General features: G+C 38.2%; 1 protein-coding gene across 1 annotated transcript in view; it reads left to right on the top strand.

Moving 5' to 3' along the window:
- LOC139980916 (transmembrane protein 132E-like) overlaps positions 1–24316 on the top strand; it is a 36789-nt gene extending 12473 nt beyond the window's left edge. The window contains exons 2-10 of the mRNA XM_071992959.1: positions 1517–2303; positions 7665–7811; positions 11674–11854; positions 13640–13783; positions 14243–14448; positions 15690–15814; positions 16830–16981; positions 18162–18353; positions 18872–24316. Coding sequence (XP_071849060.1) covers positions 1517–2303; positions 7665–7811; positions 11674–11854; positions 13640–13783; positions 14243–14448; positions 15690–15814; positions 16830–16981; positions 18162–18353; positions 18872–20128 — 3191 coding nt within the window. The 3' untranslated portion in view covers positions 20129–24316. The remainder of the gene's footprint in view (positions 1–1516; positions 2304–7664; positions 7812–11673; positions 11855–13639; positions 13784–14242; positions 14449–15689; positions 15815–16829; positions 16982–18161; positions 18354–18871) is intronic.
- Positions 24317–24861: the final 545 nt, after the last annotated feature.

Raw genomic sequence — 24861 nt, 5'->3', positions numbered from 1 at the left:
CACACCAACTTGACAATGGTGTTGCTTTTTGTTCCATGGATAAAAGAGTTATTTCAACAGAAACTGGGAAATTTCTCGGGGACTATGTAGCAACCACATTTAAAAGTTGACTATTTTTGTTTTGGGTGCCTCGCTGTGAATAAACCAGGCTAGTACTGGAATTTGCTTTTTTTATGCATTCAAAATTCCAGTTATTTTAGCCTATATAATGGCTGATATAAGTAAAAAATGCCTAGTATTCATGATGATGGGAACCTCGCCTAGATCTAAAAGATTTTGTTGAAATTTTTCCCCCACTAACCTATTAACACCTCAGTTCGAGATTCAAAGTTTTTTTCTTTTCTTTTTTCTTGAAAATTAAGGCAGAAAGGTGGAAAAAAATTAACTTGAAGAGTCAGTTGGTTAATAGTTGGTATCTTGCCATAGGTGATACTGTAGGTCACTTATAGAGGTGGAGGTACAGAGTAGGATTATTGGGGGCTGGGGGTGGCATGTACAGTAGGGGGTAGAGGGTCATATTCATGAAAATAACCCAACAATTTCAAGCAACAGATACCAAGAGTGAGTTACGACAGTGGTTAGGTACATGGTCTAATACCTATGTACTGTATGTAAGTATATAGACACTGTTAAAATAAGGTAATAAAATTATGGAGATAACATCATGATGTCTCCAGAAAATTTACAATGTTTATCGGCCGTAAGGTAAACAAGTCGGGATGGTGATAACTTTTGAGGCTTTGCTGTGGATGATCATGCGTATTTCATTTTGTTTACAGACAGCTTTCAGAGAGCATGTCATTGGTTAATTTATAGTATGGTAGACCTAAACGTTCAGCTTGCCACAGTTGGTGTCCATCTATATGAGGTCAATGATATGGATGAGTACAGTAGATTGTCTAAGAATTGATGGAATTGCCTACAAAATGGGTTAGTTTACATACAGTAGGCCTTTGTCCACATTTGAAAATGCTCTTTTGATTTGGGTATGACCAAATATTACAGCCCGACCCTTGATGCACCCACATGTGAGAACCGGTGTGTGGATCAATAACAAAAAAACGCGAGTAATTTACTCATCAAGAATGCAAAAGTGACAACGATTTTATATGAGATTAATTAGCTGTCGTAGTTACTTACGTAGTTTTACAGTACGATACGTGACCCTGCCCTGCTTTATACTGACGTCCTATGTTCTGTCTGTGTAGTATGTATCTAGTTATCTTGCCCATACGTCCCATCTGTCTATTTCACTTTGTAAAACCTGAACAATTTTCGTTTCATAGTCAGTGGTCTAGCTGAAGATTTCTTGACGTTTACTGATATATACATGCCAGAGTATTACCGATAAAAGTCTGACTTAAACAGATTTATACACATACAGTACTTGATTTTCAAAAAGAAGTTGGAGGGCTTCTCCAGAATCCTGATTTATTTCAACTTCAATTTTTTTTTGACCTGTTTTGTTTCAAAATTAATCATTTGTTTTTGTTCATTTCTTTCTTTATTTTCATAGGTTGCCATGCAACACATCACAGAAATAATAACCTACACATGGACCACGTGTGGAAGGCAGTCAACATCAGCATCGAGAGTTTGGGACCCTCCTTCATCGTTCATTTGTTGGGCGAGTATCCGCCCTCCACAAATATTCTACAGCGGTCTCTCTCCGTAGGTTACCCCGACGTCGAACCGAGCATCTTAAGTACGTCTTACGGTCCCTTTCAGACCCGACAGACTTTATTCGCATCTGAAACAGAGGCAGATTCTGACTTTTTCGTCAGAGCTCTTCTGATCGATCGGGAAATTCACAGACACACTCCCAGCGTCAGAGTCTTATTCCATCTCGAGAAACATCAACTAGCCGCCGGAAAACACAAATCCAAGACGTGCTTGAAAGCCGAAATCAAAGCCATGGGTCTGGTCTCGACGGGTTATTGCTCCCCAAAGGGTCATCCGTCGGCGTGCCTGGCAGAGGTAGATGTCCTCTTGGCCTGGAAGAGTAAAACGGACAATTCATCGATAGGCGGCGGTCCCCTCAGCTTAAACGTCACGTACGCCATTCTGCCGCCCTCCGAGAATTTCAGGTGCAATTCGAGAGAAGTGGACCCGTTCCAAGAGAAGGACGGCGTGCCTGGACAAACCCTGGGCACGGTCGGGATCATCCTGGACGACGATGCAGATTACACCCGTGTTACGGACGATCGGTACGTCCACATGGATATCCCCAAACGCCAAATGGGACTGCACGAGAAATTTGATATCACCATCATGGTTCACAGGCAGTACCAGTGCACCCTGCGGTAAGTATCGTACAGTACATGTCGTGGGGTTGTCATCAGGTGGGTCTGGGAGATGGGGGTGATGGCGAGGGGGAGGAGTGATATATATTTAAATTATTACAGCATGAAAGTATGGAAGCAAAATAATTGGTGTGAGGAAGGAGGGAGGATGGAGGTGCGTGAGAGCATATGTCCATTCCGGACTCAGATGTGCTCAATTACAGTAAAGTCTGTCACTATACACCTACATTTTCGTTGCCCGACATTTCAAAATCATTAGTTTCACTGGTTTGAGTGAATTTTGAACTGCAGGTTCGAAATTTTCTCGTCACTGTAATACATATATAAGCTTCATTTTGGTGGCGAACAAATAATTACTAGAATATTATACTCTTTCATGCATCAAGTAAGAACTTTGTAATTGATCACGCACCCCAAAAAAGATGATAAACTAACACTTTGCTCTCAACAAACTGTGCTGTTCACATTTTGTAAGAATTGCAAATAACAGATCTTCGAATTGCTGACATTTCGTTGGGAAAAGTGTTGCCTCAGATCAAGTTTCCAGTGTGCGCATAACAAATGTGCCATGTTTCGTACAGTGTCAGACAAACCAACCAGCTCTATAGATCGTTTTTTAAAAGAACTGACTTTTAAATGTCTTGTCACTTGGGATTGTGATGGGTATTTTCAAGACTGAGGCCTAAGACAGGTGTCTCATGATTATCATTCAAGTGCTCGGTGGAAGGAATAATATGATTTTTAACGGTTGCACAGTGTAGTGGACATTCAAGGTTTGCTTCATTACTACTCACAAACAACATTTTAAGGTTTTTGCAATAATAAAACTTTACAGCATATATGTTATGTATGGATTCAAGTATGCATTACTTTGAACATGTACCTTTTATGCCTCTATTGATCTGTTGAAATTTACTTCGCTCCTCGCTTAACTGTCTCCCCACAACCTTAGCACCTCATTCTACCGTGTCTAGTATGCCCTGGTAATCTTTTAACACTGTGCACCCTCAGCGACCGGCTCCTCCGGTCGTTGCCCTTCCTTCTCATTCTACCATCCAAAGTGTTTATGCCTCTATTGATCTGTTGAAATTTGAAACAATACAAAGCAGGCCATACTGGGGCAGGGAGAGGGGGGGGGGGAACACATTAGCCACATCTGTTAAAGTAGCAAGGTAATACTAAGTGTTTGGTTGACAACTTGGCAGAGGGGAATACTTAATGCTCAAATTAAGATGGAAACAGATAAAACTAGGTTGACTCCTCAATAAATAAATGCACACTACTCGGCAAACATTTACAGATTTCAATCAATTCTCAACAAGCCGTGGCCGAGACAGCCTTCCCTGAATTCATCGAGCAGAAATTCTTCTATAATTTTTGTCCTTTTCGTCCACTGTATGCGTGTATATTCATGTACTGTGACTGTGAGTAATATACTGTAGCAGTTACAGCTAAATTAAGATAACTTCTAGTTGCATCATTGTTGTATTTAATTCTACATATACATATATGCAAATGCTACCATACAATTGGTAGCTCTATAGTTAATTCTTAGCCATCTAAATTGCTTTCCGTGACAAGTAACTGCTCTCGTCTCGATCTCTCCAATTTTTCAAGGATTGTTGTTTACAGACTTTCTTACATAAATTACTAAGATCTATTCTGATTAGGAATTGCTATGAAAAATCACAAAGCAGTTAACAACCTCTGGATGGTACAGTCTCCAAGTCGGTTAAAAAGACATTTTTTTTCTTTCTCGGAAGCAAGCATATATACATATTACAGTACTTGTTTATATTGATATCCCAGACCATAAAAGTTAAGTTATTTGGAGAAGTTTGTCAGTTCTGCTGGTCAATAAAAGCTATATTGTACCAATTCACATTTTATCACCACAGTAATAATCCTTCCCTTCCTCTTCGAAATAATAAGGCCAAATTCATCTCTTGTTTCAATGTATAATTTGCAAAAGCCTTCCTGTTCTGTAATGACCTTTGCTTATACCCTAACATAGTAAATCATTATACCTGTATTGGGAGAAAGAATGCCTCTAACCTCCATTAAGCTGTCTACAAAATTTACAACCACAGAGTGAGGGCCAAACCTGTTTAAAGCAGACTGCCGTTTTTTGTAAGTTTAGACAGCAGCATACATGATTAAATTTACTATATTGCGTCAAATCCCTCCCTGAGTGGTCGGTGTGTTTACTAGTCTTTAATGTACAAATACCAGGTCTCGTGGGTAGATCTATACAGTCACAAGCCATTTGTAATTGTAAACCAAGTAGATTCTGTCACAGAACCTTTCAGTAATAACACATTTCTAAAAAATTTCTAAAAAAACGGGTGTTAGAATCTCTACAGATATCTTATGGATTTGTTAATGAATTAAGTACTTCAAAATTAAACTCATTAACCTTTGTAATTTGTAATTTATAATAGAGATGCTCTTCAGATAGTCTAGAAACAATGGCTTAGATATATTTATATCTACATACGTGTAGACCTCGAGTTGCACAGCTCCTTTAAGTCCTCACTGAGCAGCTTTTCCCTACAGACTGTAGATTTTTCTCTAGACCTGAAAACGGAAGAGGGGAACTATTTCATTTAATGATGAGGGTAGGTTCTGTACCACAGTGGTAGGTGGAGGAAATGCATGATACCTTGTGGTATCGTTGGTACTGGCCTCTTGCCTGTAGTTAAAAATGTAACAAAGTTATGGCCTTAACAGAAGGACATCTGAATTCAGTTACTGTTCATGAGTTAACATACTTCAGTCTTGTATAGTAAGTGGAAACAAAAATAAATGGGTGAAGTTTTTGGTAGATTTTTTTTATTTTTTAGCCTTGTATATATGTCATACTGTATTCCAAAGGGGGGGGGGGGGGGGATGGTTGTTACTAATGCTTTTATGGCTGTTTGGGTTTCCAGATAGTATATATAACTGGTAAATATTACCCTTTCCATGTGGTTGAACTGTTCCAACAAACCCATCCATACATTTTATGATCCTTAACTACCACTATTTTCTAGTGTTTTTCAGTCAGGCTATATAAGTACCCTGGCACTATAAATATTGAGCTGTATATATACATGTGTGTAATTTAACCATCCTTGGAGTAAACCAACAAACAAACCATTTAGCTGCAATCAAGTAATTTAAGTCTGTGATAAATGACTCCCATTTACTGAGACCTTTGTACACTGATCAATGTAAATACCGTCACTCAATCCATTCAGTTTCACCACTGCTGGCTGACCATAAGAGTAATGCAGATAGTCTTGTTGACCGTCTAAAGGTCAAAGATCTAACAGGGACAGGCAGAGAGTTATAAAGACACAACCCAGGCTGGTATGGTAGCCTTTAAATCACATTTGAAGTGTTATTTTGGATAAAAACTGTTTTTTTAAAATAAATGAATGAATGAAAGTATGACCTGTATGAATGAATGAATAGGGGCTTTTAAAGAATACAATATATATTCAGAGTATAAGTAATACCAAATGGACTGGTACATATGTTTTCGGACTTTATTACACAGAACTTCATAACTCATACATGTAGGAAAGCATAATTTTCTGAAATTTTTTTTTTGTCGTTCCCATTTGCCGTATGGTTTATTTAAGAGACATGTCTTCAAGCATGGAATTACAACTTGGAGGAAATATAAAGAATTAAAAGGGGGTAGACATTTGCTGGTAGTTTTATCGGATTCTTTGAAGATAGTTTAGTCTCTATTTCATGGCAGTGCAGGTACCTCCTCCTGTATCGTGGTGGGTCAATTACCCCAAAGATCTTAACTCTGGATCATAAAATAAAAATTAAAAATTAAAAACTGAAACCACTAAAATGCAGCAGGAAATCAATTGGTTTTCACAATAAGTTGCTTTGTTGACTTGATGTTTTTGATATTTGTTTTTACTCTTAATGCCGTCATTCTCTATACCTGTTATTTTGGAGACAGTAGAAGATATATACACCCTTTCAATTTTGTAGCAATTTGCATTACTTTTGATTTAGCATAATTTGCTCAGAGAATTTTTAACCCAGTCGCTATTTTGATAGGACAACCATCAAGCCACATACACCATTTTTTTAATTTTTTTTCTAAATGTTTTTCCCTATATTTTTGCAATGTTTATTTTCGACAATGGATCTATGGGATTTTGTAAATGCTGAATGTAACATTATATTGAAGCTGGTTACATTTCATGACATTAATGATGACAGTATTGGTTTTCAGGGTCGAAACTGTTAAACATTCCACTGTGAAAATATGAGAAAGAAAACCAGAGAAGGTAAAACGAAATGATGTGAAAGATTTATAAAACCAGACATGACCTTTAAACTTAGGATATCACCCAAATGGAACAAGAGTTAGCTATGTGGGGGTGTAGTTCTTCACAAAGTCTGTGCCCCCTTTAAATTTCATGGTTCATATACACAATGCATCCCGTGCATGTTAGATCTGTGCTAATATTTTATTGCATGCAATAGTAGTATAGCGGGCTTATCTGTACCCCTGGTTCCCCTTTTGGGTTAATCTGCTTGTAAGTGACCTCTGTGACCAGGGATCTGCTGCCAGCAAAAGATAGAATTCTCCCTGTGGAGGTTGCAGCTGCATTCCCTATAATTATTTGGTATGACAAGGTTTAGATGTAGAGTTAACTATCATTACTGACATGGCACAAGTACCTAAAGGGCAAGTGGATTCCAAGAAAAGATATTAAATTTATTTAGATCTTTGCAGGAATCACAGAAACCTCAAATCAAGAAAGTTTTCCAATAGGTTACAGGTTTGGGTAAAACGAAAAATAAACCACCAGAAAACAACAAACATAAATGCCCCCCCCCCAGCATCCAAATAAACAAATAAATAAAAAATGCATAAATTTTTAAACTCCTAGTTATAAAACTAACCCAAGCTTGGTGAGCTCAGTAGATTATATACAAGAATATTATGCTACCCTGGATTGCATTGTAGATACTGAGGCTTGATTTGCTATTCCTGCATTGCCTGGATGAGGCTTTACATACAGTTCATAGTATACTGATATTGATGAATAATATACATATTAAGACATGTGTAATGAAAGCCACATGTGTGGGGATGATAAATTACTCGCACAGACCCCTGGAGGTATCAGAATAATTAACCATAGAAGATGGTTTGAAATATCGCCTCCAAAAAAAAAAAGAAAATTGCCTTAAATTTATGAAGCAAATCTATACATATACCATTATTTCAAATGTATTTTATTTCATGGAAACACAAAGGATGCATAAACAAATGCTTAGTTTTCTTTTGATCATTTGAGAGTGTATTAATAATTTTTTTTCTTTTTGCGGTATTATTTACAGAGCCAAACTCAAGGAAGGTATCGAGTTAACTAAGATAAAATATAAAGATGTGATGATGGCTAACCAGTTGTCTATGGTGAGATCCAGGGGGACGTTCGGGATGGCCACAGCCGAGAAGCAGGACACAGCAGAGGAGGATGAAGAGAGGTTAGTGACCCAACGGTTTTGAGAGAAGGGGTAGTAGATACTGTATGATGGGAAAAAAACATACCCATCAGTATTAAATATAAATACACGCAAGGAAACAACAAAATATGGTCAGCCGAATCCAAGTTAATACTGGCATGTCTGTCTGCCACTTTCATCGAAGGTAGTCAGTATAGGCCCCAAATTATAGCACTCTATAATCGCTAGAAGTTTTCAAAAATTACTTTCCTGGAGGTCTTTACTCTCCCAAATTGTTCTCAGACACTTTTAAGGAACACACAAGATGACTGAATGCACCAGTGAGGAAAATTTCCTTGAAGGTTGTACAGTAATAAAAACCATTTTGAGAATTTTGACCAAATGTGACCATATTTGAATATCTAGCATAATTGGGGCCAATACAGCATACCATTAATGCATCTTGTATCTCAGTGAAACACAGTGTTGTCTTGAACTTAACCCTGGTCGATGTCTGGGAATAATTTGATGAGGGTAAAGCTCGTTGAAAGTTACTTTGGGAAAGTTTTAATCTGGTAAAATACCTTTATGGCATCTTCTAGTCTCCTTGAAAAACTATTTTTTATAATCTAACCCTCTTCAATGTCGTAGAATATTTCGGCGAGGCGAAACCTCGGGAAATTATTCTGTCCAAAGTTTCGATCTCGTCAGACTGTCTGTTTTATGGAATCTTGCATCTCCGTGAACGAAACTACAACTTCTGATTTGAATGTCGTTGATGTACGTAGTCGTCAGAGAATAATTTGATGATGAAAAACCTCCAGGAAGTTTTACTTTTAAGGATCTCTGACTCTTGTCTTACTCTCCCTCCTTGGTAGCATCTTAAATATCAACAAATCACTTTGTTGTCTAGTTTAACCCCTGGTCAAAAGTCTGGGGAAAAATTTGCAAGGAAAGTCTCAAAGAGATCTGAAATCTCAAAGAGATTAGAAACTATAAATTCTTGTCTCATTGGCTGATCTGCATCTTGTAATACACTGTATTTCAGCGAGACGATACCGTTGTCTAACCATCCCTGAATGTTCGGGTTCAATAAAAACCACCAAACAATTGTGTACCTGTAGAATTCTTAATTAGAACAAAGGCAATCATTTGTAGAGATGATATACAGTATACGGCCTGGTCGGAATGACACCAGATGAAGAAAACAAAGTAATTCTTAGAGCTTTTAAAATACAACAATAAACTTCATCTCTAAAAGAAAATCTGTTTTACGTGTAAACTGCATGATGGCGTACCTATCATTTTGGGAGTTTTGATCCAAATTATTTCAAAACTGGTCAGATACTATTTACACGATGGGTGGTAACGTTCATCTGTGTGGGGTGGGGGCCGGGAGTGGGGGCTGGATGGACAGTGAATGATGACAGACGTTGTTGGAATTGGATTTAAAAAAATTGGCTGGTATCAAACTGTTATTAAAATCATCATCCATCTTATACCAGATGTTTATATAAATAGCTCAGCTATGAGATTATTATTTTTTCTTGTGTTTCTGTTTCCTCCTCCTCCTCCTCCTCCTCCTCCTCCTCCTCCTCCTCACAGGCTCACTTTCTCTCTCCTTTTCATGCTCTGTACCGTTCTGCATCTCATTCTGTGAGCTGTTTTCTTGGCCATGTCCATATTTAACCACATTCAGCAGAACCCCAAATCCTCTGAGAGGAAACATACCAAAACATTCATACCGATTAGCCCTGGGTGAACATGTCAGAGAGATTTCAAAATCGTGACTTTTGACCTCTCACTTGGGAGGGATATGCTCTCTTGCCCAAGCTTGTCAACACTAACTTGTAACAGAATCTAGCCGGGGAGTTTTAAAGAGGCTGTGAAGTGGTGACTGAATCAAAGAATATCTCTGTACTTAGGTGGAACTGAAAGAATGTTTTGTTTGACATTTTAATGTAAAGGTTGTGGGATAAATGTCAGGGATTATAGAAAGTAATGCTCAGAAGTGTCTTTTGTTTGCTGAGGGTTGTTGTGTTTAAAGGAGTACAGTACTATTTTCTCACTGTAATAGTTGATATTCGACAGTAAAAACTTGCTTCAAGCAAAGTTTTGCATTTATTCCATCCCCAATTTGCTAGCAAATTTTAATCGTTAATAAACCAGGTATTGTTCATTAAAGTTAATGTTACAGTCCTACAAGCCAGGACACCCAAGCTCAGATTGTTTGACCAAAAAGAATAGTTCAAAGTACTGTAGCAAATGGTGAACAGAAAACTGGGAAATTATCAACGATGGAAAAGTGCGGAGAATTTCATGGCTAGAACAGGATTCGAAGCAGTGACCACTGGATTAAATTAACAGCCTAGCACAATTCCATCTGAGCCATATCCAGCCTTTAGTTGGTGGCGATCCCTATATAGCCATTGCTGGGGCATAGGAGGCGGGGCTGGGTGGGCTGCAGCCCCCCAACCAAAAATTTTTGTGAAAAATCTGGCAATATCCTGAGAATTTTCGGGCACCTACTGAAACACGAATAATTTGCAATGTGTTTTTCAATGGTTAAACTGATATTATTATGATCATTATTATTTTAACAACTTCTGCAATAATTCTAACCAATATGGAAGGGTAATAACACGAAAAAAATGATTGTATGTTATTGGCATGTGATGTAATAACCAATGAATGCCTATATGATATGCACATTAACATGTTGAACGCGCGAAAAACTTTGGTTATATTTTTCGGGAAAGTTGTTACAGCTCCCCCAAATCAAATTAGCTGGCATACCGGTGTTACCAGGGATCAGTACGTTCCAGTGGTGTGATATTTTGAAAATTTAAAATGCCTCCTGATGGTTGTATGAGACATTTTCATGCAATTTATCTTACTGTACACACACACCTGTGTACATGAGAAGATTTGATACAGTTTTTTTAATTTTTTGTTTGAATATAAGAAATTTTCTGAAACCAAATTCAGTGTAATTCCCATGATGAATTAGATCTCACTGGGAAGACTTATGTATTTACTATCTACTTGGATGACTTGAAGTTGACAGTAATTTGATCCACCTGGTGGAATCAGTTGGCTTTTTTCTCTTCATTTCACACAGGTGTATTTTGAGATCTGTCAAAAGATGAATGACAAACTCTCAGTGGCCTTAACACCCAGTTTAGGATTTGGCAAAGGTTGATTTAATAGTAAGATTTATTTTCAAGAACACAGGCCATCAAAATATATATTTAGTAATGTCACCTATATTGTGACAAGAAGATCACCAAGCGAGGGGTGGGGGGGGGGGGGGGCGGGGGAATCGAAAAACAAATTTTTCTTTTCCACCATCAATAATTCACACATTTCTTCCTGGCTCTTGGTCATATGGTTAAAATATTTCACTAAAATATCTTCCCCAACTCTCTAGATTTTTTCCTCCAGGTGTTTTCTGTTGGAGATTAAGCAATGACCTTTAACAGATATATGTAACAGTTTGGTAGGGAATTACCTCAGCTAAAATTGAAATAAATACCTTTCTGCTTTCTTTGAAAATATTCAAATGTGGCAATTGTTTGCGAGTTGAATGGATTGGGTGGGGGGGCGGGGGGGGGGTTTCACCTGTATGATGATGGATGCATGTCAGGCAGGAAGATTTACTTGTCACAAGATCTCTAAAAGAATTACTGCATTTTAAACTTTGCTGAGCATGGTGGGATAAAGGGTTATGGGGGCCGGGGGGGGGGGGTTGGTGAGGAGAGGGGAAAAGCAAAAACAAAAGGGTGAATGGCATTCCCCATCATAGTGGGTTTCCGGTCTTAATACTGATTTATGCAAAATGAAATGTTTCTTTGTTTATTTTGACAAATGTTCCGTTATATAACTCTATCATTTCTCCTTTCAGTGACGAGATGCCAGTCGTCATGGCGATGGAATACCGAATCCTCAACCAGACTGGATCTGTCAGACAGATCAGCTGGCGTGTGGATTGCACCAGGGGACAGGAGAGGTATGCATCCAGATTTGAGACGGAGATAACCGCCTCCTCCCAGGATCAGTTGAAGGAGTTCATTCCTTTGATCAAGGTCAGTGGGATCCAAGATTATATTTTAAAGGTCTTCTCTATATACTGCCTCCAAATGTTAGCATGCTAAAAAATTGTTAAAAATAGTCTTAAAATATACTTAATTGGTGGTTCTCTACCTTCAAATTATTCCCAGGTATTTTTGTCAATTAAAGTTGTCCAGGGGAAATAAGAGGACAGGGTTTTGATTCCAAATTATCAAATGAATTGATTGAAAGTTTTTTGGGGGAATTTTCTGAAAAATGGAATATAAGAAACACGCAACAACAATGCCTCCCAGTTTAATTCAGATATTTTTTGTTCTTTATTTTTTGGTAAAATAAGGAAGGAAATATATTTTTTTTAAATTTATTAAATCTTAGTCAAGTGGCCCAACAAAATTAACAGTTAGGAATTAGAATACATACTGAATCGTCCATGTATGCGTTTTTGAAAAACTTTTGTCATTACAATATATGCAGAATATTTTCCACAGTCTTTAGGCAAAATTGTTCACCATGATGGTGTCTTAAAAATGATGCACTCTTAAAACCTTTATTCTACTTGCACTAAGTCCTATCAAAGATACGACAGCTTTCTTCCCCTTTCTCTTATCTCAAACGTTTTTTGCCTCTTTTTTATTAAAATTTCTGATAATATTTTGACCAGAATTTTGATTTGACCGCACAAGTTGATTCACCGCAATATTTAATCAGGCGCGCTCTGTACTTCCCGGGGGTTCATTGCACGCAGGCATACAGAACGGGCAAGGAGTAACGTCTTCGGTAGGACGTTACGCCCGTACATAATCTCGCCTCGGATTTTTAATTATGTCATACTGTACGTGATGGTAATTAACGGGGTGTAATTAAGCTACCTCTCAGACAATGGGATTTGGTGTTAAGTTTCTAGATGCTTAAGGGTGATGGGAGAAAAGCCATTGGCCTGAGGCCCTCCGTGCCTTTGTAGCTACTCACAGCTCAAGTGATCAATCATTCTTATATGTTCTAAATGGAAGTGAGTATACAGCATTTATTGATTTTAGCCGGAGATTGCACGCCCAGTCTGTGACATCAGGGATGTAGGCCACTCACATGCAAGGGCATCCCGTCTTGATTTATCTTGATGCTCCTTGCTGTATCATGCTGTCGTAAGATTCGAGAGGCGAGGATCTGGAGATGGGTATTCGAGAAGTAGCAGTGACACAAATGTATGTGCAAAGTGCACTGGACATGTGTGATAACCCCTGGGTGCTTCGGGTATACAGAGACTAAATACTGCTGTGGGGTATTCATGGGTTGGTGTGCACATTGCTGTATTGCTAGCTTTTATAGCAATTGTTGAGGTGCCATGTTCAATGGGGTAGGGGAGGGGGGGATGGGGAGGAAAGGGGTGAGGTTTCCTTGTGTCTTTTAATATATGTAGATATATAGATACAAGTATATATACATCTACAGTGGAATAACGACCTTCCTTACCGATTTCGAACTTGTGGACATACAATCAGCGTCCATAGCCTAGTGTCCGCTGATTGTATGTCCAGAGGTTCAAAACCGGTAAGGAAGGTCGTAATTCCACTGTTGGGGTTTGTCACCGGTATCGAACAATACTAGTTCTGTGTTGGTGACATATTTGCCTTACTCTAGAGATCAAACATGATGCTAACCAACTCAAAATCATTTGTGATTCCTAAAGCCGGATATAGATATATATATATATATATATATATATATTAATAATTCCACTTGTCGACCTCTGTGGTTTTTTAGTATCACCATAAACATAATGTTTTTTTTCTGTTTTGTAGTCCAATGACCTGGTGAACACTGCTGTTCTTGGAAGTGGGAGAATCCACTACCCAGTCAGGGTCGTCGCACTTAGTCATGGGGGAGATATAGTTCCCATCACAGACAAAGTACAGTGCAGCTCCACAAACAACAATATTGTCAAAGTAAGTCGAAGTTTGAGAACGGTGGATAGAGTTCATAAAAGTGCATTGCCAGCTTGCTTTAGGTAAGGATGGGGGGGGGGGGTTGTTTCACTGGGAGAGGTTTAATTTTTTTGTTGATTTACATTCTGTCTGTCATGAGATTTAATTAGGAAAATATATCACAAATAGACAAATCGTAAAAACCTGTCCTGAATGGGAAAATAGTAATTGTTTGTGAAGTAATTCTGTACCCATATTTGTATGACTTTATCGCAGACTAGGCAGATGCATATATGCTTTAAGCCCCCCTCCCCCTCACCTTTCTCCAGCCCAGGAAAAGATGTTGTCCAAAAATAAATCTATTTCTATCTTTAGCCTTAGCAAAACTAACCTTGTTGTCAAGTTGATTTCCACTGGTAATGTCATTCCTAAGAAGGATAGGCTCTGAAATTCAGACTTTTCTTGATCTTTTTCTCCCAGGTCCGTGAAGATTGTAGCGCTGTCTATGTTAATGGCTCCGAAGACCGAGGAGCAGAGAATGTCGACGTAAGTTTCTCCTACCGAGGACTGGAGGTGAACCTTCCTCTGAGAGTTTGGATGCCCGAGTTACCTCTCACTGTCTCGCTGTCCGATGACAAACTGAGTATCGTGAAACGATGGAAAGTGGCTCGCAAGGAAGAGGAGAGGTTAGTCTATGCTTGACAGTTCATCATTTTGTTGCATTCAACAAGCAGCACAATAATGTTAGCCTTCCTTTAGTAGCTACAAGAAAGGGTTTTGCTCTTTTCAGTGACTGTCAGGTGATCACTTTAGAGTTGTTGGAGACCTCAGACCCTGGTTCTTGGTAAGTGCTATTCCTGTGGATCCCATCAGGGAGGGGGGGGGGAGGCTCATGTAGGCAAATATTGAAGATAAAATTACACTTTGCAGATTTCAGTGATTCAGCCCCCCACCCCACTCTTCCTCTTGTCAGGGGATTATTAACAACAGAATGCTATTCAAATGTGCAAAATTGCTACAAAATGCAAAAATGTAATACAATGTTTATACCCGAAACTAGAGCGTTTTTAGTGTTCTAAAGCTGTTCCATGTATTGGTGTTGCTCTAATCCAGCAGCATTGTACTTGATGTGGTTCCACCTGACAACAATGGGTTCCTTAAGTCCGACAGATATTTTAAAATGAAACAATCCTAAGTAAATATTTTACAATCATGCCAAGTGGCACAAACATAGGTCACTGCTGCACGACTTTAAGGCATTTTAGAGCAGAGAGTCGCTAAAACTTTAAATCTCTTCGTACTTCATCTGCAAGAATAGACAAACATGGTTTTGAATGTGGAAGAAACAATGCTGTGAAAACTAGCAGAGTGAAGACAGTACATTTACACAGTATGGTTTTATCTCTTTAATGCTGATATATTCTGGAAGGGTGCCATCTATTCCTTACTTTACAGACCATTGGCTTCACTGCCTGGCAATAGTATTGTCATATTCTAAGACTTAAAGGGTGTGAAGACTTGGGCAAAAAGAAACGTCTAATGCAGGTAATCTGACCTAGTTTCGAATGAAGTGTAACAGAAGTGTTAGACACCATCATCGATCCCAGAAAATACACACACAGCTTGCTACCGTCGGTTATTAGACACTAGTGTACAGTCAGTACATACAGCTGCGGTCAATACCCACAGCAAGGTATACAAACGATACAGCGATGGACATCTCAGGTCCAGCTAAAGATAACAAGGTATCGCGTTTCATTACTCTCTGCATTTTGTAGCGACACGAACAAAACGTCACTTGCAAACAACAGAAAGTTAACTTTTTCAGATGGCCGCATGTGGTTTGGGGCGAGTCTTCAATGCCTTTAAAAACTCCAATTTGTCTTCAAAGATTACAAGATATTCTTTGTCATCCATCTTTCTCCAGGAACACCAAAAACGATGCTACAGATGAAGATCCTGGAGGTTGTCAGTTGGCGTACCAGATAGCAATGGTGGATGTCCTGACTAGGTTTTATGTTCCAATAGCAACAGGTGGAGGGGGAGATGGAGGTTAGTCCAATGGGAAGTAGCCTTTCCCTGGGGTTTCTTAGTGGTTGGTTTTTTTTTTAGCTGTCACCTAATGTTAACATCTGGTTTAACTGTTCGCATGTTATTTCCTAAGCCAGTCATTTTTTAACAAGTGGAAAGTTTCACCATTGAATGTACCGGCCTAAGTTATTATTATTTTAGCAAATACAGTCGCCTCATCACTGCTCAGTACTTTAAACTAAATGTGACGAAGTATTTTTCCCTTGTGGTTTAGTTTTGTTTTGCTTACATATTTGTATATTTTTTATATTCTTTTGAATATTGTGAGTGGCCCACTAGACAAGTCTAAAACGGTTTTCAGATCACTTCCTCTCGCAATATACATTCGTGCTTATAATTTGAAAGATAAGTTTGACTATATGTATATGTTATGAGAAAACAAATAAATGAAGTGAAATGAAAGGCTAGTAGGGATTTGTCTGAGGTCAAAGGTCAACACCCAAGTCTGGATGACATGTATGCAACTCAGAAACCGGTTTCAATATGTGTAATATATCAGATCATAAATTCATATAGTGTGATTTGGGTGCAGTCAATTGGTTTCCATGTTAGAAAATATGCTTTTGGAAATGGTAAATTGTTTCCGCGAGTCCAAGCTTGCGATAACCTGTGACCTGTTCATCTATAAGAGTGTAAAAGGAGTTATACTGTAGAGTTGAAAATAGGGATTCTCAACTGTGCAGATATGATGATTGTGTACAATTTGTTGATTCATGAAGTCTGGAATCTTGGCATGAATTTTGACAACAAACATGACGATGGTATTAACAAATAGGTGCTTGCTTATAAAAAGTCATGTGGTAGTTCAAACTTTATTCTGTGTTTTACACTTGGAAAGAAATGGGTGGAGGAGGGGTTATTGAATGGGGTCTATTCCCTGTTTGCTGATCTGTGGTTTTGAAATGGTGCAGGTGAGTTCCCGCCCCCCCCCCACCCTTTGTTCTTCTTTAAGAAGTCTTTTTCTCCCTTTCTACAGAAGAAGATTCAAAGAGGTATTTCTCTGGTCCGAATGCTCTTCAAGTGATAACCCATCTGGTTTTAAATCATCTTCGGGTCAAGGATGACAGTGTGGCATTCTCTGAAGGTCGAAGGGTTACAGGATTGGTGCCGGGAGTCACCATGGTGCAGGTAAGTTATCACATTTTGTCTCTTGAGGTTAAAGGTCATATTCCGTACTAGAAAACATAAAAGCACATTAAAAAGTACAAAAAGTACCAAAACTCAATAAGAAAATAAACACTTTTTATTCCCTGTTTTTTTATGTTTTCAAATGTATTACACTTTGTCAAGAAATATAGTGTTGAATGTTAACCAAGGGTGCTTCAGTCTTAAAGTGAAGTTGGTTTTGTAAAGAATTTGGTTGAATTACTAGCCTATGTAACACAAAGATTTTTTTACATTAGCATGAAAGTGAGGGCGCTATGAAGAATCATACCAAGGAATTCACTGTCACTTTTTGAATGCTGTATTACATCTTGTGACTTGGCAGTGTTGATGTCTCCTTAAAGTAAAATTATCAGGAAAAATCTATATTTTGGAAGACAATTTTGTTTTTCTTTGACATGGATTCATTCTTAAATTGTATCTGGACTGGGTTTAAAGCATATCCATGTCTCATCAACAGTATGTACATTTTACATGCATTAGTATCCAAGTTATCATTACTGTTTTAGTATCTAAAGACAATCTTACTCTTAATTGTTTCCACGATCTTAAAAAAATTCTTTGAAACTTCCAGCACTTCCAGGTCCCTTCGACTGTATGTACATGTTACATGCATTGGTATCCAAGTTATCCTAACCGTTTTAGTATCTTAAAGACAATTTTACTTGTAATTGTTTCCACAATCTTAAAAAAATTGTTTGAAACTCCAGCACTTCCAGGTCCCTTCGACTGTATGTACATTTTACATGCATTAGTATCCAAGTTATCATTACTGTTTTAGTATCTAAAGACAATCTTACTCTTAATTGTTTCCACCATCTGAAAAAAATTGTTTGAAACTTCCAGCACTTCCAGGTCCCTTCAACAGTATGTACATTTTACATGCATTAGTATCCAAGTTATCCTAACCGTTTTAGTGTGTTAAAGACAATTTCACTCTTAATTTTTTCCACAGTCATAAAAAAATTGTTTGAAACTTACCTTTCATTTGTAGTCATGTCTGTTGCAGTACAAAATTATCTTTCCATTTATCAAAGATTTGAGGGATATTAGGGTGTCTCAGTGACTTATTTTTTCCGCAATGTTTGAATAAGTATAATCCTCTTTTGCTTTTTGTTTTTGCGTTTGTCTCTTCTGTTTCTAGGTGGTCCATCCTCACACTCGGGATATCCTCGGCGAGAAGAAAGTTCATGTAGTGGCGGATAAAGTAGAAATTGTGGACTTAAAGGTTACCATGGTGACAGGGATGAGCTTCACGTTCAGTTCCATCGACACAGTCAATAATATCTTCGGGTACAACTTGATGGCGCTGGAAGGATTTGTCACTAATCATCAGGTAAGAAAGAAAAGCAATTAGTAAAGAGAAAACAAAAAAAAAGGGAAAAAATGTGAATATAAAGGTATCATATTTTGGAAAGTTTACGTGAAGAAAGTGAAGTTTTAATTACAGCATTAAGTAGGAATATGTGTTAACACCCATGACCATACAAAACAAGGTTTTATACTTCTCTGCGGAAAGAAAAAAAATGTAAAATTTGAATGAAGCACAATAGAGATATTATAGTATGTATCTTTTAATATCAAATAATATTTGTTGGAGGTTTACAATAAAATATATTTCAATGTCAATTATTGTATGCCCAGTAAAATATTAGAAAGGTGAGTTATGTCCATTTGAACAAAAATGACATGAAAAACGAAAAAGCTAAGCTACATCAGTTTAAAATCCACCAATCAGATTCGAACAAATCTAGATGCCTTTCAGCATTGAAATAAATGGATAAATTAAATGTCGTAACCGTGATATGAATACGGTTGACTTTGATGTGTTATTTTCTTTTTTCCATCTTCCAGGAAGCTTTCCTGTACATCACAATCACCTACAATGACCTCACCACGGTGGCGCTACAGGATCTGGATCCAGCCACGTACAGTCTGGTGGTGACCTCAAATCATAACCAAGTCATCGCCACCAGTCCGGACTCCACCCACGAGTTACCCTCGGTCATCGCCACCGGTCAGGGTACCACCGCCATGATCGTCTCGTTCCTCCCCGCGGAACACTGCCGGCGGAAACGGAAGGAGAATTGCATAGTGTTCGATACGTTTAACGTCGACGTGACGTACAACTCCAGTCATCCGTTGCTCAACGAGATCGTGAGTGGGAACGAGGACGAACCCTGGCAGAGGTTCTCCCCGGGGGTCAGGTTTGTGGACCCCGGGGTAGTGAGGACCGACATCAACCAGTATTACATTCGTCAGTTGCCGACGGTCGTGGAAAACGAGTGCGACCAAGCGATATCAAGCATACCGTTTTATCCCGACGTGTGGCCCTCCAACGACATCGACCCTGTCGGGAGGGACTGGTCGCCCGGCAGGGGGCTAAACAGTTCAGATAACGCCGGAACCGATCGTAGCGAACAGAAGGAATTGAGCAAACGAGAGAGTTTATCGATGGTGGAAATAATCATGTACGTGATATTGGCGGTCTTTGGAGTCGCCGTTCTGTTCTTTGTCATCAATTTCTTGCTATTCGTGGTCCGTTATCTGAAGCGGAAGAAGCCGGCCATGTCCGACGGGATACATCCGCAGAGTTGGATCATGCTCGGCGTAGACTGGGAGAAACGACAGGCTAACTTTCCCCTCCCCTCGGACGAGTCCATCCAGCTACAGGAGAGCACGGAGGGTAGCGGACGGGAGGACATGAGCAGCACCATGAGTGGTGCCACAGTCCCACGGCGAGGGGCGGGGGAGGTAGAGGAAGCAAACGAGGGAGATCCGTTAATACGGAGGTTGAACAACGGCGAGTTAGTGGGAAGCAGACCTCGACAAAATAGCCAGGGCGAACAGTTAGAGGCGGCCGCTGATGTGAGGTGGCCCAGAGGGGAAGAGGAGTTCCACGAGATGGAACCGTTAACAACTTCAAGGACTAGCGTAGAGAATAGACAATATGATGAGAATGATAGATACGTAGAACGAAACGATAACGAGGTCGAAAACAATAGGACTCCTAACGAGGCTTCGACCTCAAAGTTACGGGAAGAACCCGCGATTAATTCGCCAGATTTTACCTTGGAAGATCTCGAAGGAATGAAAGAGACGATGACATAACACGCAGAGTGACTAAGGAATTTGTATCTTTTAATTGAAAGTGAACTGGTGCTCGTTTTGGTTCTAAATAATTAAAAACCTTTTTTATTTATTTCGTTCGATCGGTTTGATCGCAATCGTCCGGCAAACGATGAAGACTTAACGATCTAACACAGGACTTGTTCTCAAGCCGGTCATTCGATCAGTAGAGACGAGTTAGTATTTCCGCGGTAACGGAAACTGATCTTCTGCGCTATTTTTGTATTTATTTTTCAAACAATCTATCTTTGCATTCAGGGTATTGACAGAATTAAAAAAATTATCCAAAAATCCAAAATTAAACTTGTGGTGTATGAGACAGATGATAAGAGATTTCATCTCATTGAGTTAAGAATAAACTTAACGTTGATCCTATCGGCTGCTGGTACATGTCAACAGAAGCTGTTGGGATGAATTATCTTATTGTTAATTTTTTGGTGTGTTATATCATAATTTAGTCATTTAATAAAATACACTTTTGTAATAGGGTACTTCTTCAAACACAAAATGCATTTATGAGAGACGTTTTTAAGTTTTGGAACGAAATTGACCATTGTCATTAGAACACTGCATAAAATCACCCAAATTTATCCACATCCCAGCTCGCAAAATATCCGTAGGAAATATTCCTTTTCTATGCGAAAGACAATGTATCTCTTTGTTCAGAGAAATGCATTGTCTTATGGATATACCTGTACCATTCGTCCTAAACCGTGATAATACGGTGCATAACATTTCTTTTGTCACAACCGTGATAATACGGTGCTTAACATTCTTTTGTCATTTCAAATATCAAATATGAATAGTCAGTAATAATGTTCATAATGTTCAATAACATTAAACATCCGTTAATTGGATATTTAAAGTTACAAAAGTTTTGTTTATTACTTGTCAAGGTTGAGGGGAAAATTGATAGTGGTCAATTTGGTCCAAAACATTAAAATGTTGTTACCTGTTAGAAAGGGTATTCTTATTACAAACCGATTGTTACATCTGGAACAAGTGCATGATTGGGGGGGGGGGGTGGGTTGGGGAGGCTTAATTTGCCTTTAACCCCAAGTTCAGGAAGGGATGATCTTTATTATCAAGGGGTAATGTATTTTATATCTCACCTCCTCACACAGATTAAATAATATTGTAATTAGATCCGGAGATGTGCTAATAATTATTTTAATATTTTTTCTGTCAGCCTTAACTTTTATTTATTTATGTACTATCGTGGAGAAGATGGTGGGGGGGGGTGGGGTGGGAGATGACAAAATGCTGATGAACACTAATCATGCTTGCTTGCCTTGTAGAATATGTTTCCTTCATGTATCGGCAAGTCCTCTCTTAATTTTTTGAGAAAGATGATGTACATTATACTTGCCATTGGAATTTTATGCGAGTCCAAAAAAACAAAATGAAGAAACAAAATTATGTATTCATAGAAATGTAAATATATTTAAATGAGAATGTTTCAATTTTTAACGAGTGTATATTTTTTAATATTGACTTTCAGTGGGTCTCTCCAGTATTTCTACGTAGGGTGTTGTCACATCGGACCCAATAGGTGTGATCTGTTTACACATTTCTGAATCAAAGTATTAAACCATTGTCGAGTGAAAGGGGTGAAAAGCCTGCGAACATGACAGTTGACCTTGCCAATTGACTCAGTTCTAGGTTCCATTGGGGAGTTTGGCCATTAAACTGCCTTAGAGGAGGCAAAGGTACATGAAACAATTAGTTTGACTTGAAACTTTAATAAAGTATGATTTCAAAATTAGTGAACGAATTGCAAATACTACTTACTAGTGATCAACTCAAGGTACAGTTATGATCAGCAGTCAGAGACTTCAGCCTGTCAAGTTTCGCGACCCTAGATAGCATCGATGTGACAACACCCTATTTTGGGCGTGTCTGGGGACTTCCCCCATTATGTGAGAAGGTAGTTTCCCGTAACATGTTGAGAGCTTTATCGGGTTCTCCCCTTGAAAAAGAAAATGATGAAATTATAATTTTTTTTTATTATCAAACTCAATTTTGATATTCGTCTTGCCCAAGTTTTGTTCTTTAATTTTAATGTAATACTTCATCTTCTTTTTTTTTTCTATTTGGGGGGGGGGGGAGGGGGGAGGGGCTGGAAGGTAGAGAATCTACAGAAAGCTCATTTTCGTCAATTTTTAAGAAAACGTAAAAAACCACCAAGATTAACCACCTGTACATGTATGTGATTCATCATGTATTTTTAAAAGTGCTTTACATCTCAAGAAATGTCTTTTTCTTTTGTTCATGTATTGCTTGTATTGTTTAAATGTAATATTGTGGTTTAACACCTATCATTAATAACCTATAATTAATGATACCTGTAGTATGTTAAACCTTTATTAATGTGAAATTACTTCCTCAACAAGTACTTTCAAGAGTATAATAGTGTCTGGTATACAAAGAGAGGGAAGGGAGGAGGCTTAAACCGGGTAGTTAAAAATGGTAGAACTATTTTGAGGTCGAGGGTCAAATTTGGGTCAAAGGTCAAACTCCTGGAATTTACTTGTATCTTGTACGCAAAATTTGTGCAACCAAAATTGACCAATCATATTAGACCTTACAAAAGCCACAGATTAGAAAATAACTGCCATATTTTTCTTGTGAAGGTATCAAGTATTTGAGGGTGATATGATCATTTATTTCAACAAACAAGCAGCCATATAATGTTCATAATGCATTGTATGGGTATTAAAAGAATTGAAAAGGCGGAAATAAGTCTGATTTTGGCGATATTTAGTTTTCAATGTTACAGAGTGTTCATTGAACTTATTTTGTTTTAATGCTGTTTCTTTTGATTTTTACTTCCAATTGGTTAAAAATAATTAACTCCAGCTCATTTGTCCTGATGAAGTGGGTACAGGCAGGGTAAGTGAAGGACTAGATGGGGGAGGCGTAGAAGGAGGGCTTTGAGTCGGGGGTGGGGGGTTGGGCTGTAGAAAGATAGAGTAAAACTTTAGTATTGTTACTATTGAAGAACTAGGAATGAGGTTTTTGTTTGATTTTGCTTCACATACGTATTAAATCAGTTCGGCAGAAAAGCAAGCTAATTGGGAAAACAAAAGATTTTATGCCCTCGAATGACATGGTTTTACAATACATCACAAACTTGAGCGGGACAAATTTTTCAAGGATAAATGGTGTTGAATATCATCCCAAGGGTAGTTTTGTTGTTTTATATGAAATTATTAAAAAGGATATTTTTTGGTCGAGTGATTTTGAATTTGTAAAACAATGGATTAACATTTGGGTCCTGTACTGAGGAACTGACGTCATCATTACTTTAGCATTAAAGGAGCATTTGAGAGTATATTTTAATGGTGAATATCCTGAAGTTCGGAATGGCACTTTTTTAGGACTATGATAATATTAAGATTAAAGTCCTGCCTAATATTCATCATTTCTTCTGCATATAATGGTCACCCCTGAGGCATAAGAAAACTTTCAGTTGACGAAATGATCCTAATCATACATGGTTTTTATTTCTGCGTTATGGGGCGTTTGTCATATAGGCATGGGTATTTAATCCATGGAACATGGTACACCTTTCTTAAGTAAAACTTCATACATATTTGGAATTCAAACATTTGGTATGCATGGCGGGGGCTTTGGTGCTAAGTGTAACTTGTGTAATGTAATATTTAGTGTTCATTTTTCGTGTTGATCACGATGCAATATTTACACATATAAAATGTAGCGGTTTTGTGCCGAAATATTTTTTAACCTTTCTTTCCCGCTTGTAATCAATAATATTTTATAATTGAAATCTGTATATTTGGAAGGGAGCTTATTACCAATGCCTCACATTGTCTCTTTTTTCTTTTTTGTTCAGATTTTATGTTATATTTGCGAATTTTTATATTCGGTTTTTCATTTACACCGGATGAGGATGTGTTAAAAATTGGGAGTTTTAATTGGCGGAAGAAATGGGAGAAATGCAGAGGAGGGTGTGAGGTGTTGGATCGAACGGATATGGTATTCGAACTGGGAAAGAAAGAGTTTGGAAAATAAATATGTTTAAGGCTAAGAGTGCTGGTTTCACTCTGAAAATTAAAGAGTAAAAAAAACAACGTTTCCTGTCTGTAAAATTGTCGTATTTCGGAGATGTTATTTTGAAATGAAAAATACATTAAATTAATGTTGTCATATGCTTTTCTCTCGTGAGTTTTATTTTTTGTTTGTGTGTATATGTTCTTCAACTATGTTAGGTACGTCCGTTTAAAGTAGTTTTTTATGATGATTGTGATCAATCTTCGTTGTCATGTGGAAACTTGTCCACTCGGGTTTCATTTCAAATAATGACAGGAATAGCCCCGCCAAAATTATGAAAGTTGACCCGATTTATCGTGTGTGTTATGACTGATCTAAAATTGTTTTTTTCATAAATGTCCGGGGCGACGAAATTTGAAAGTTCATTTACATTGTTTCAGAAAGTAGCAAAGTCCAGCACCATTTTGCATCAAAGCTCCCTCCATTGAACCTAAGTTTCAAACTAAATGGGGGGGGGGCAACCCCTCGTCTTAAACCCCTCCAGTTGATGACGTTACATCTTACATCCTCATACTCCCCGTACAAGAATGGGGGTTGCGCCCCTGGTATTTAATGTATACTGTGGCGGAAGACCGGAATGGGGGGGGGGGGGGGGAATTGGTAGGCAGGCGGAGCATGTATAGAGTAAGGGTATCACAGGG

The sequence above is a fragment of the Apostichopus japonicus genome, chromosome 15 (genome assembly GCF_037975245.1).
Source record: "Apostichopus japonicus isolate 1M-3 chromosome 15, ASM3797524v1, whole genome shotgun sequence".
In the NCBI taxonomy this organism is placed as follows: domain Eukaryota; kingdom Metazoa; phylum Echinodermata; class Holothuroidea; order Aspidochirotida; family Stichopodidae; genus Apostichopus; species Apostichopus japonicus.
The sequence above is the reverse complement of the archived record's forward strand: the minus strand, read 5'-3'. Positions and strand labels throughout refer to the sequence as shown.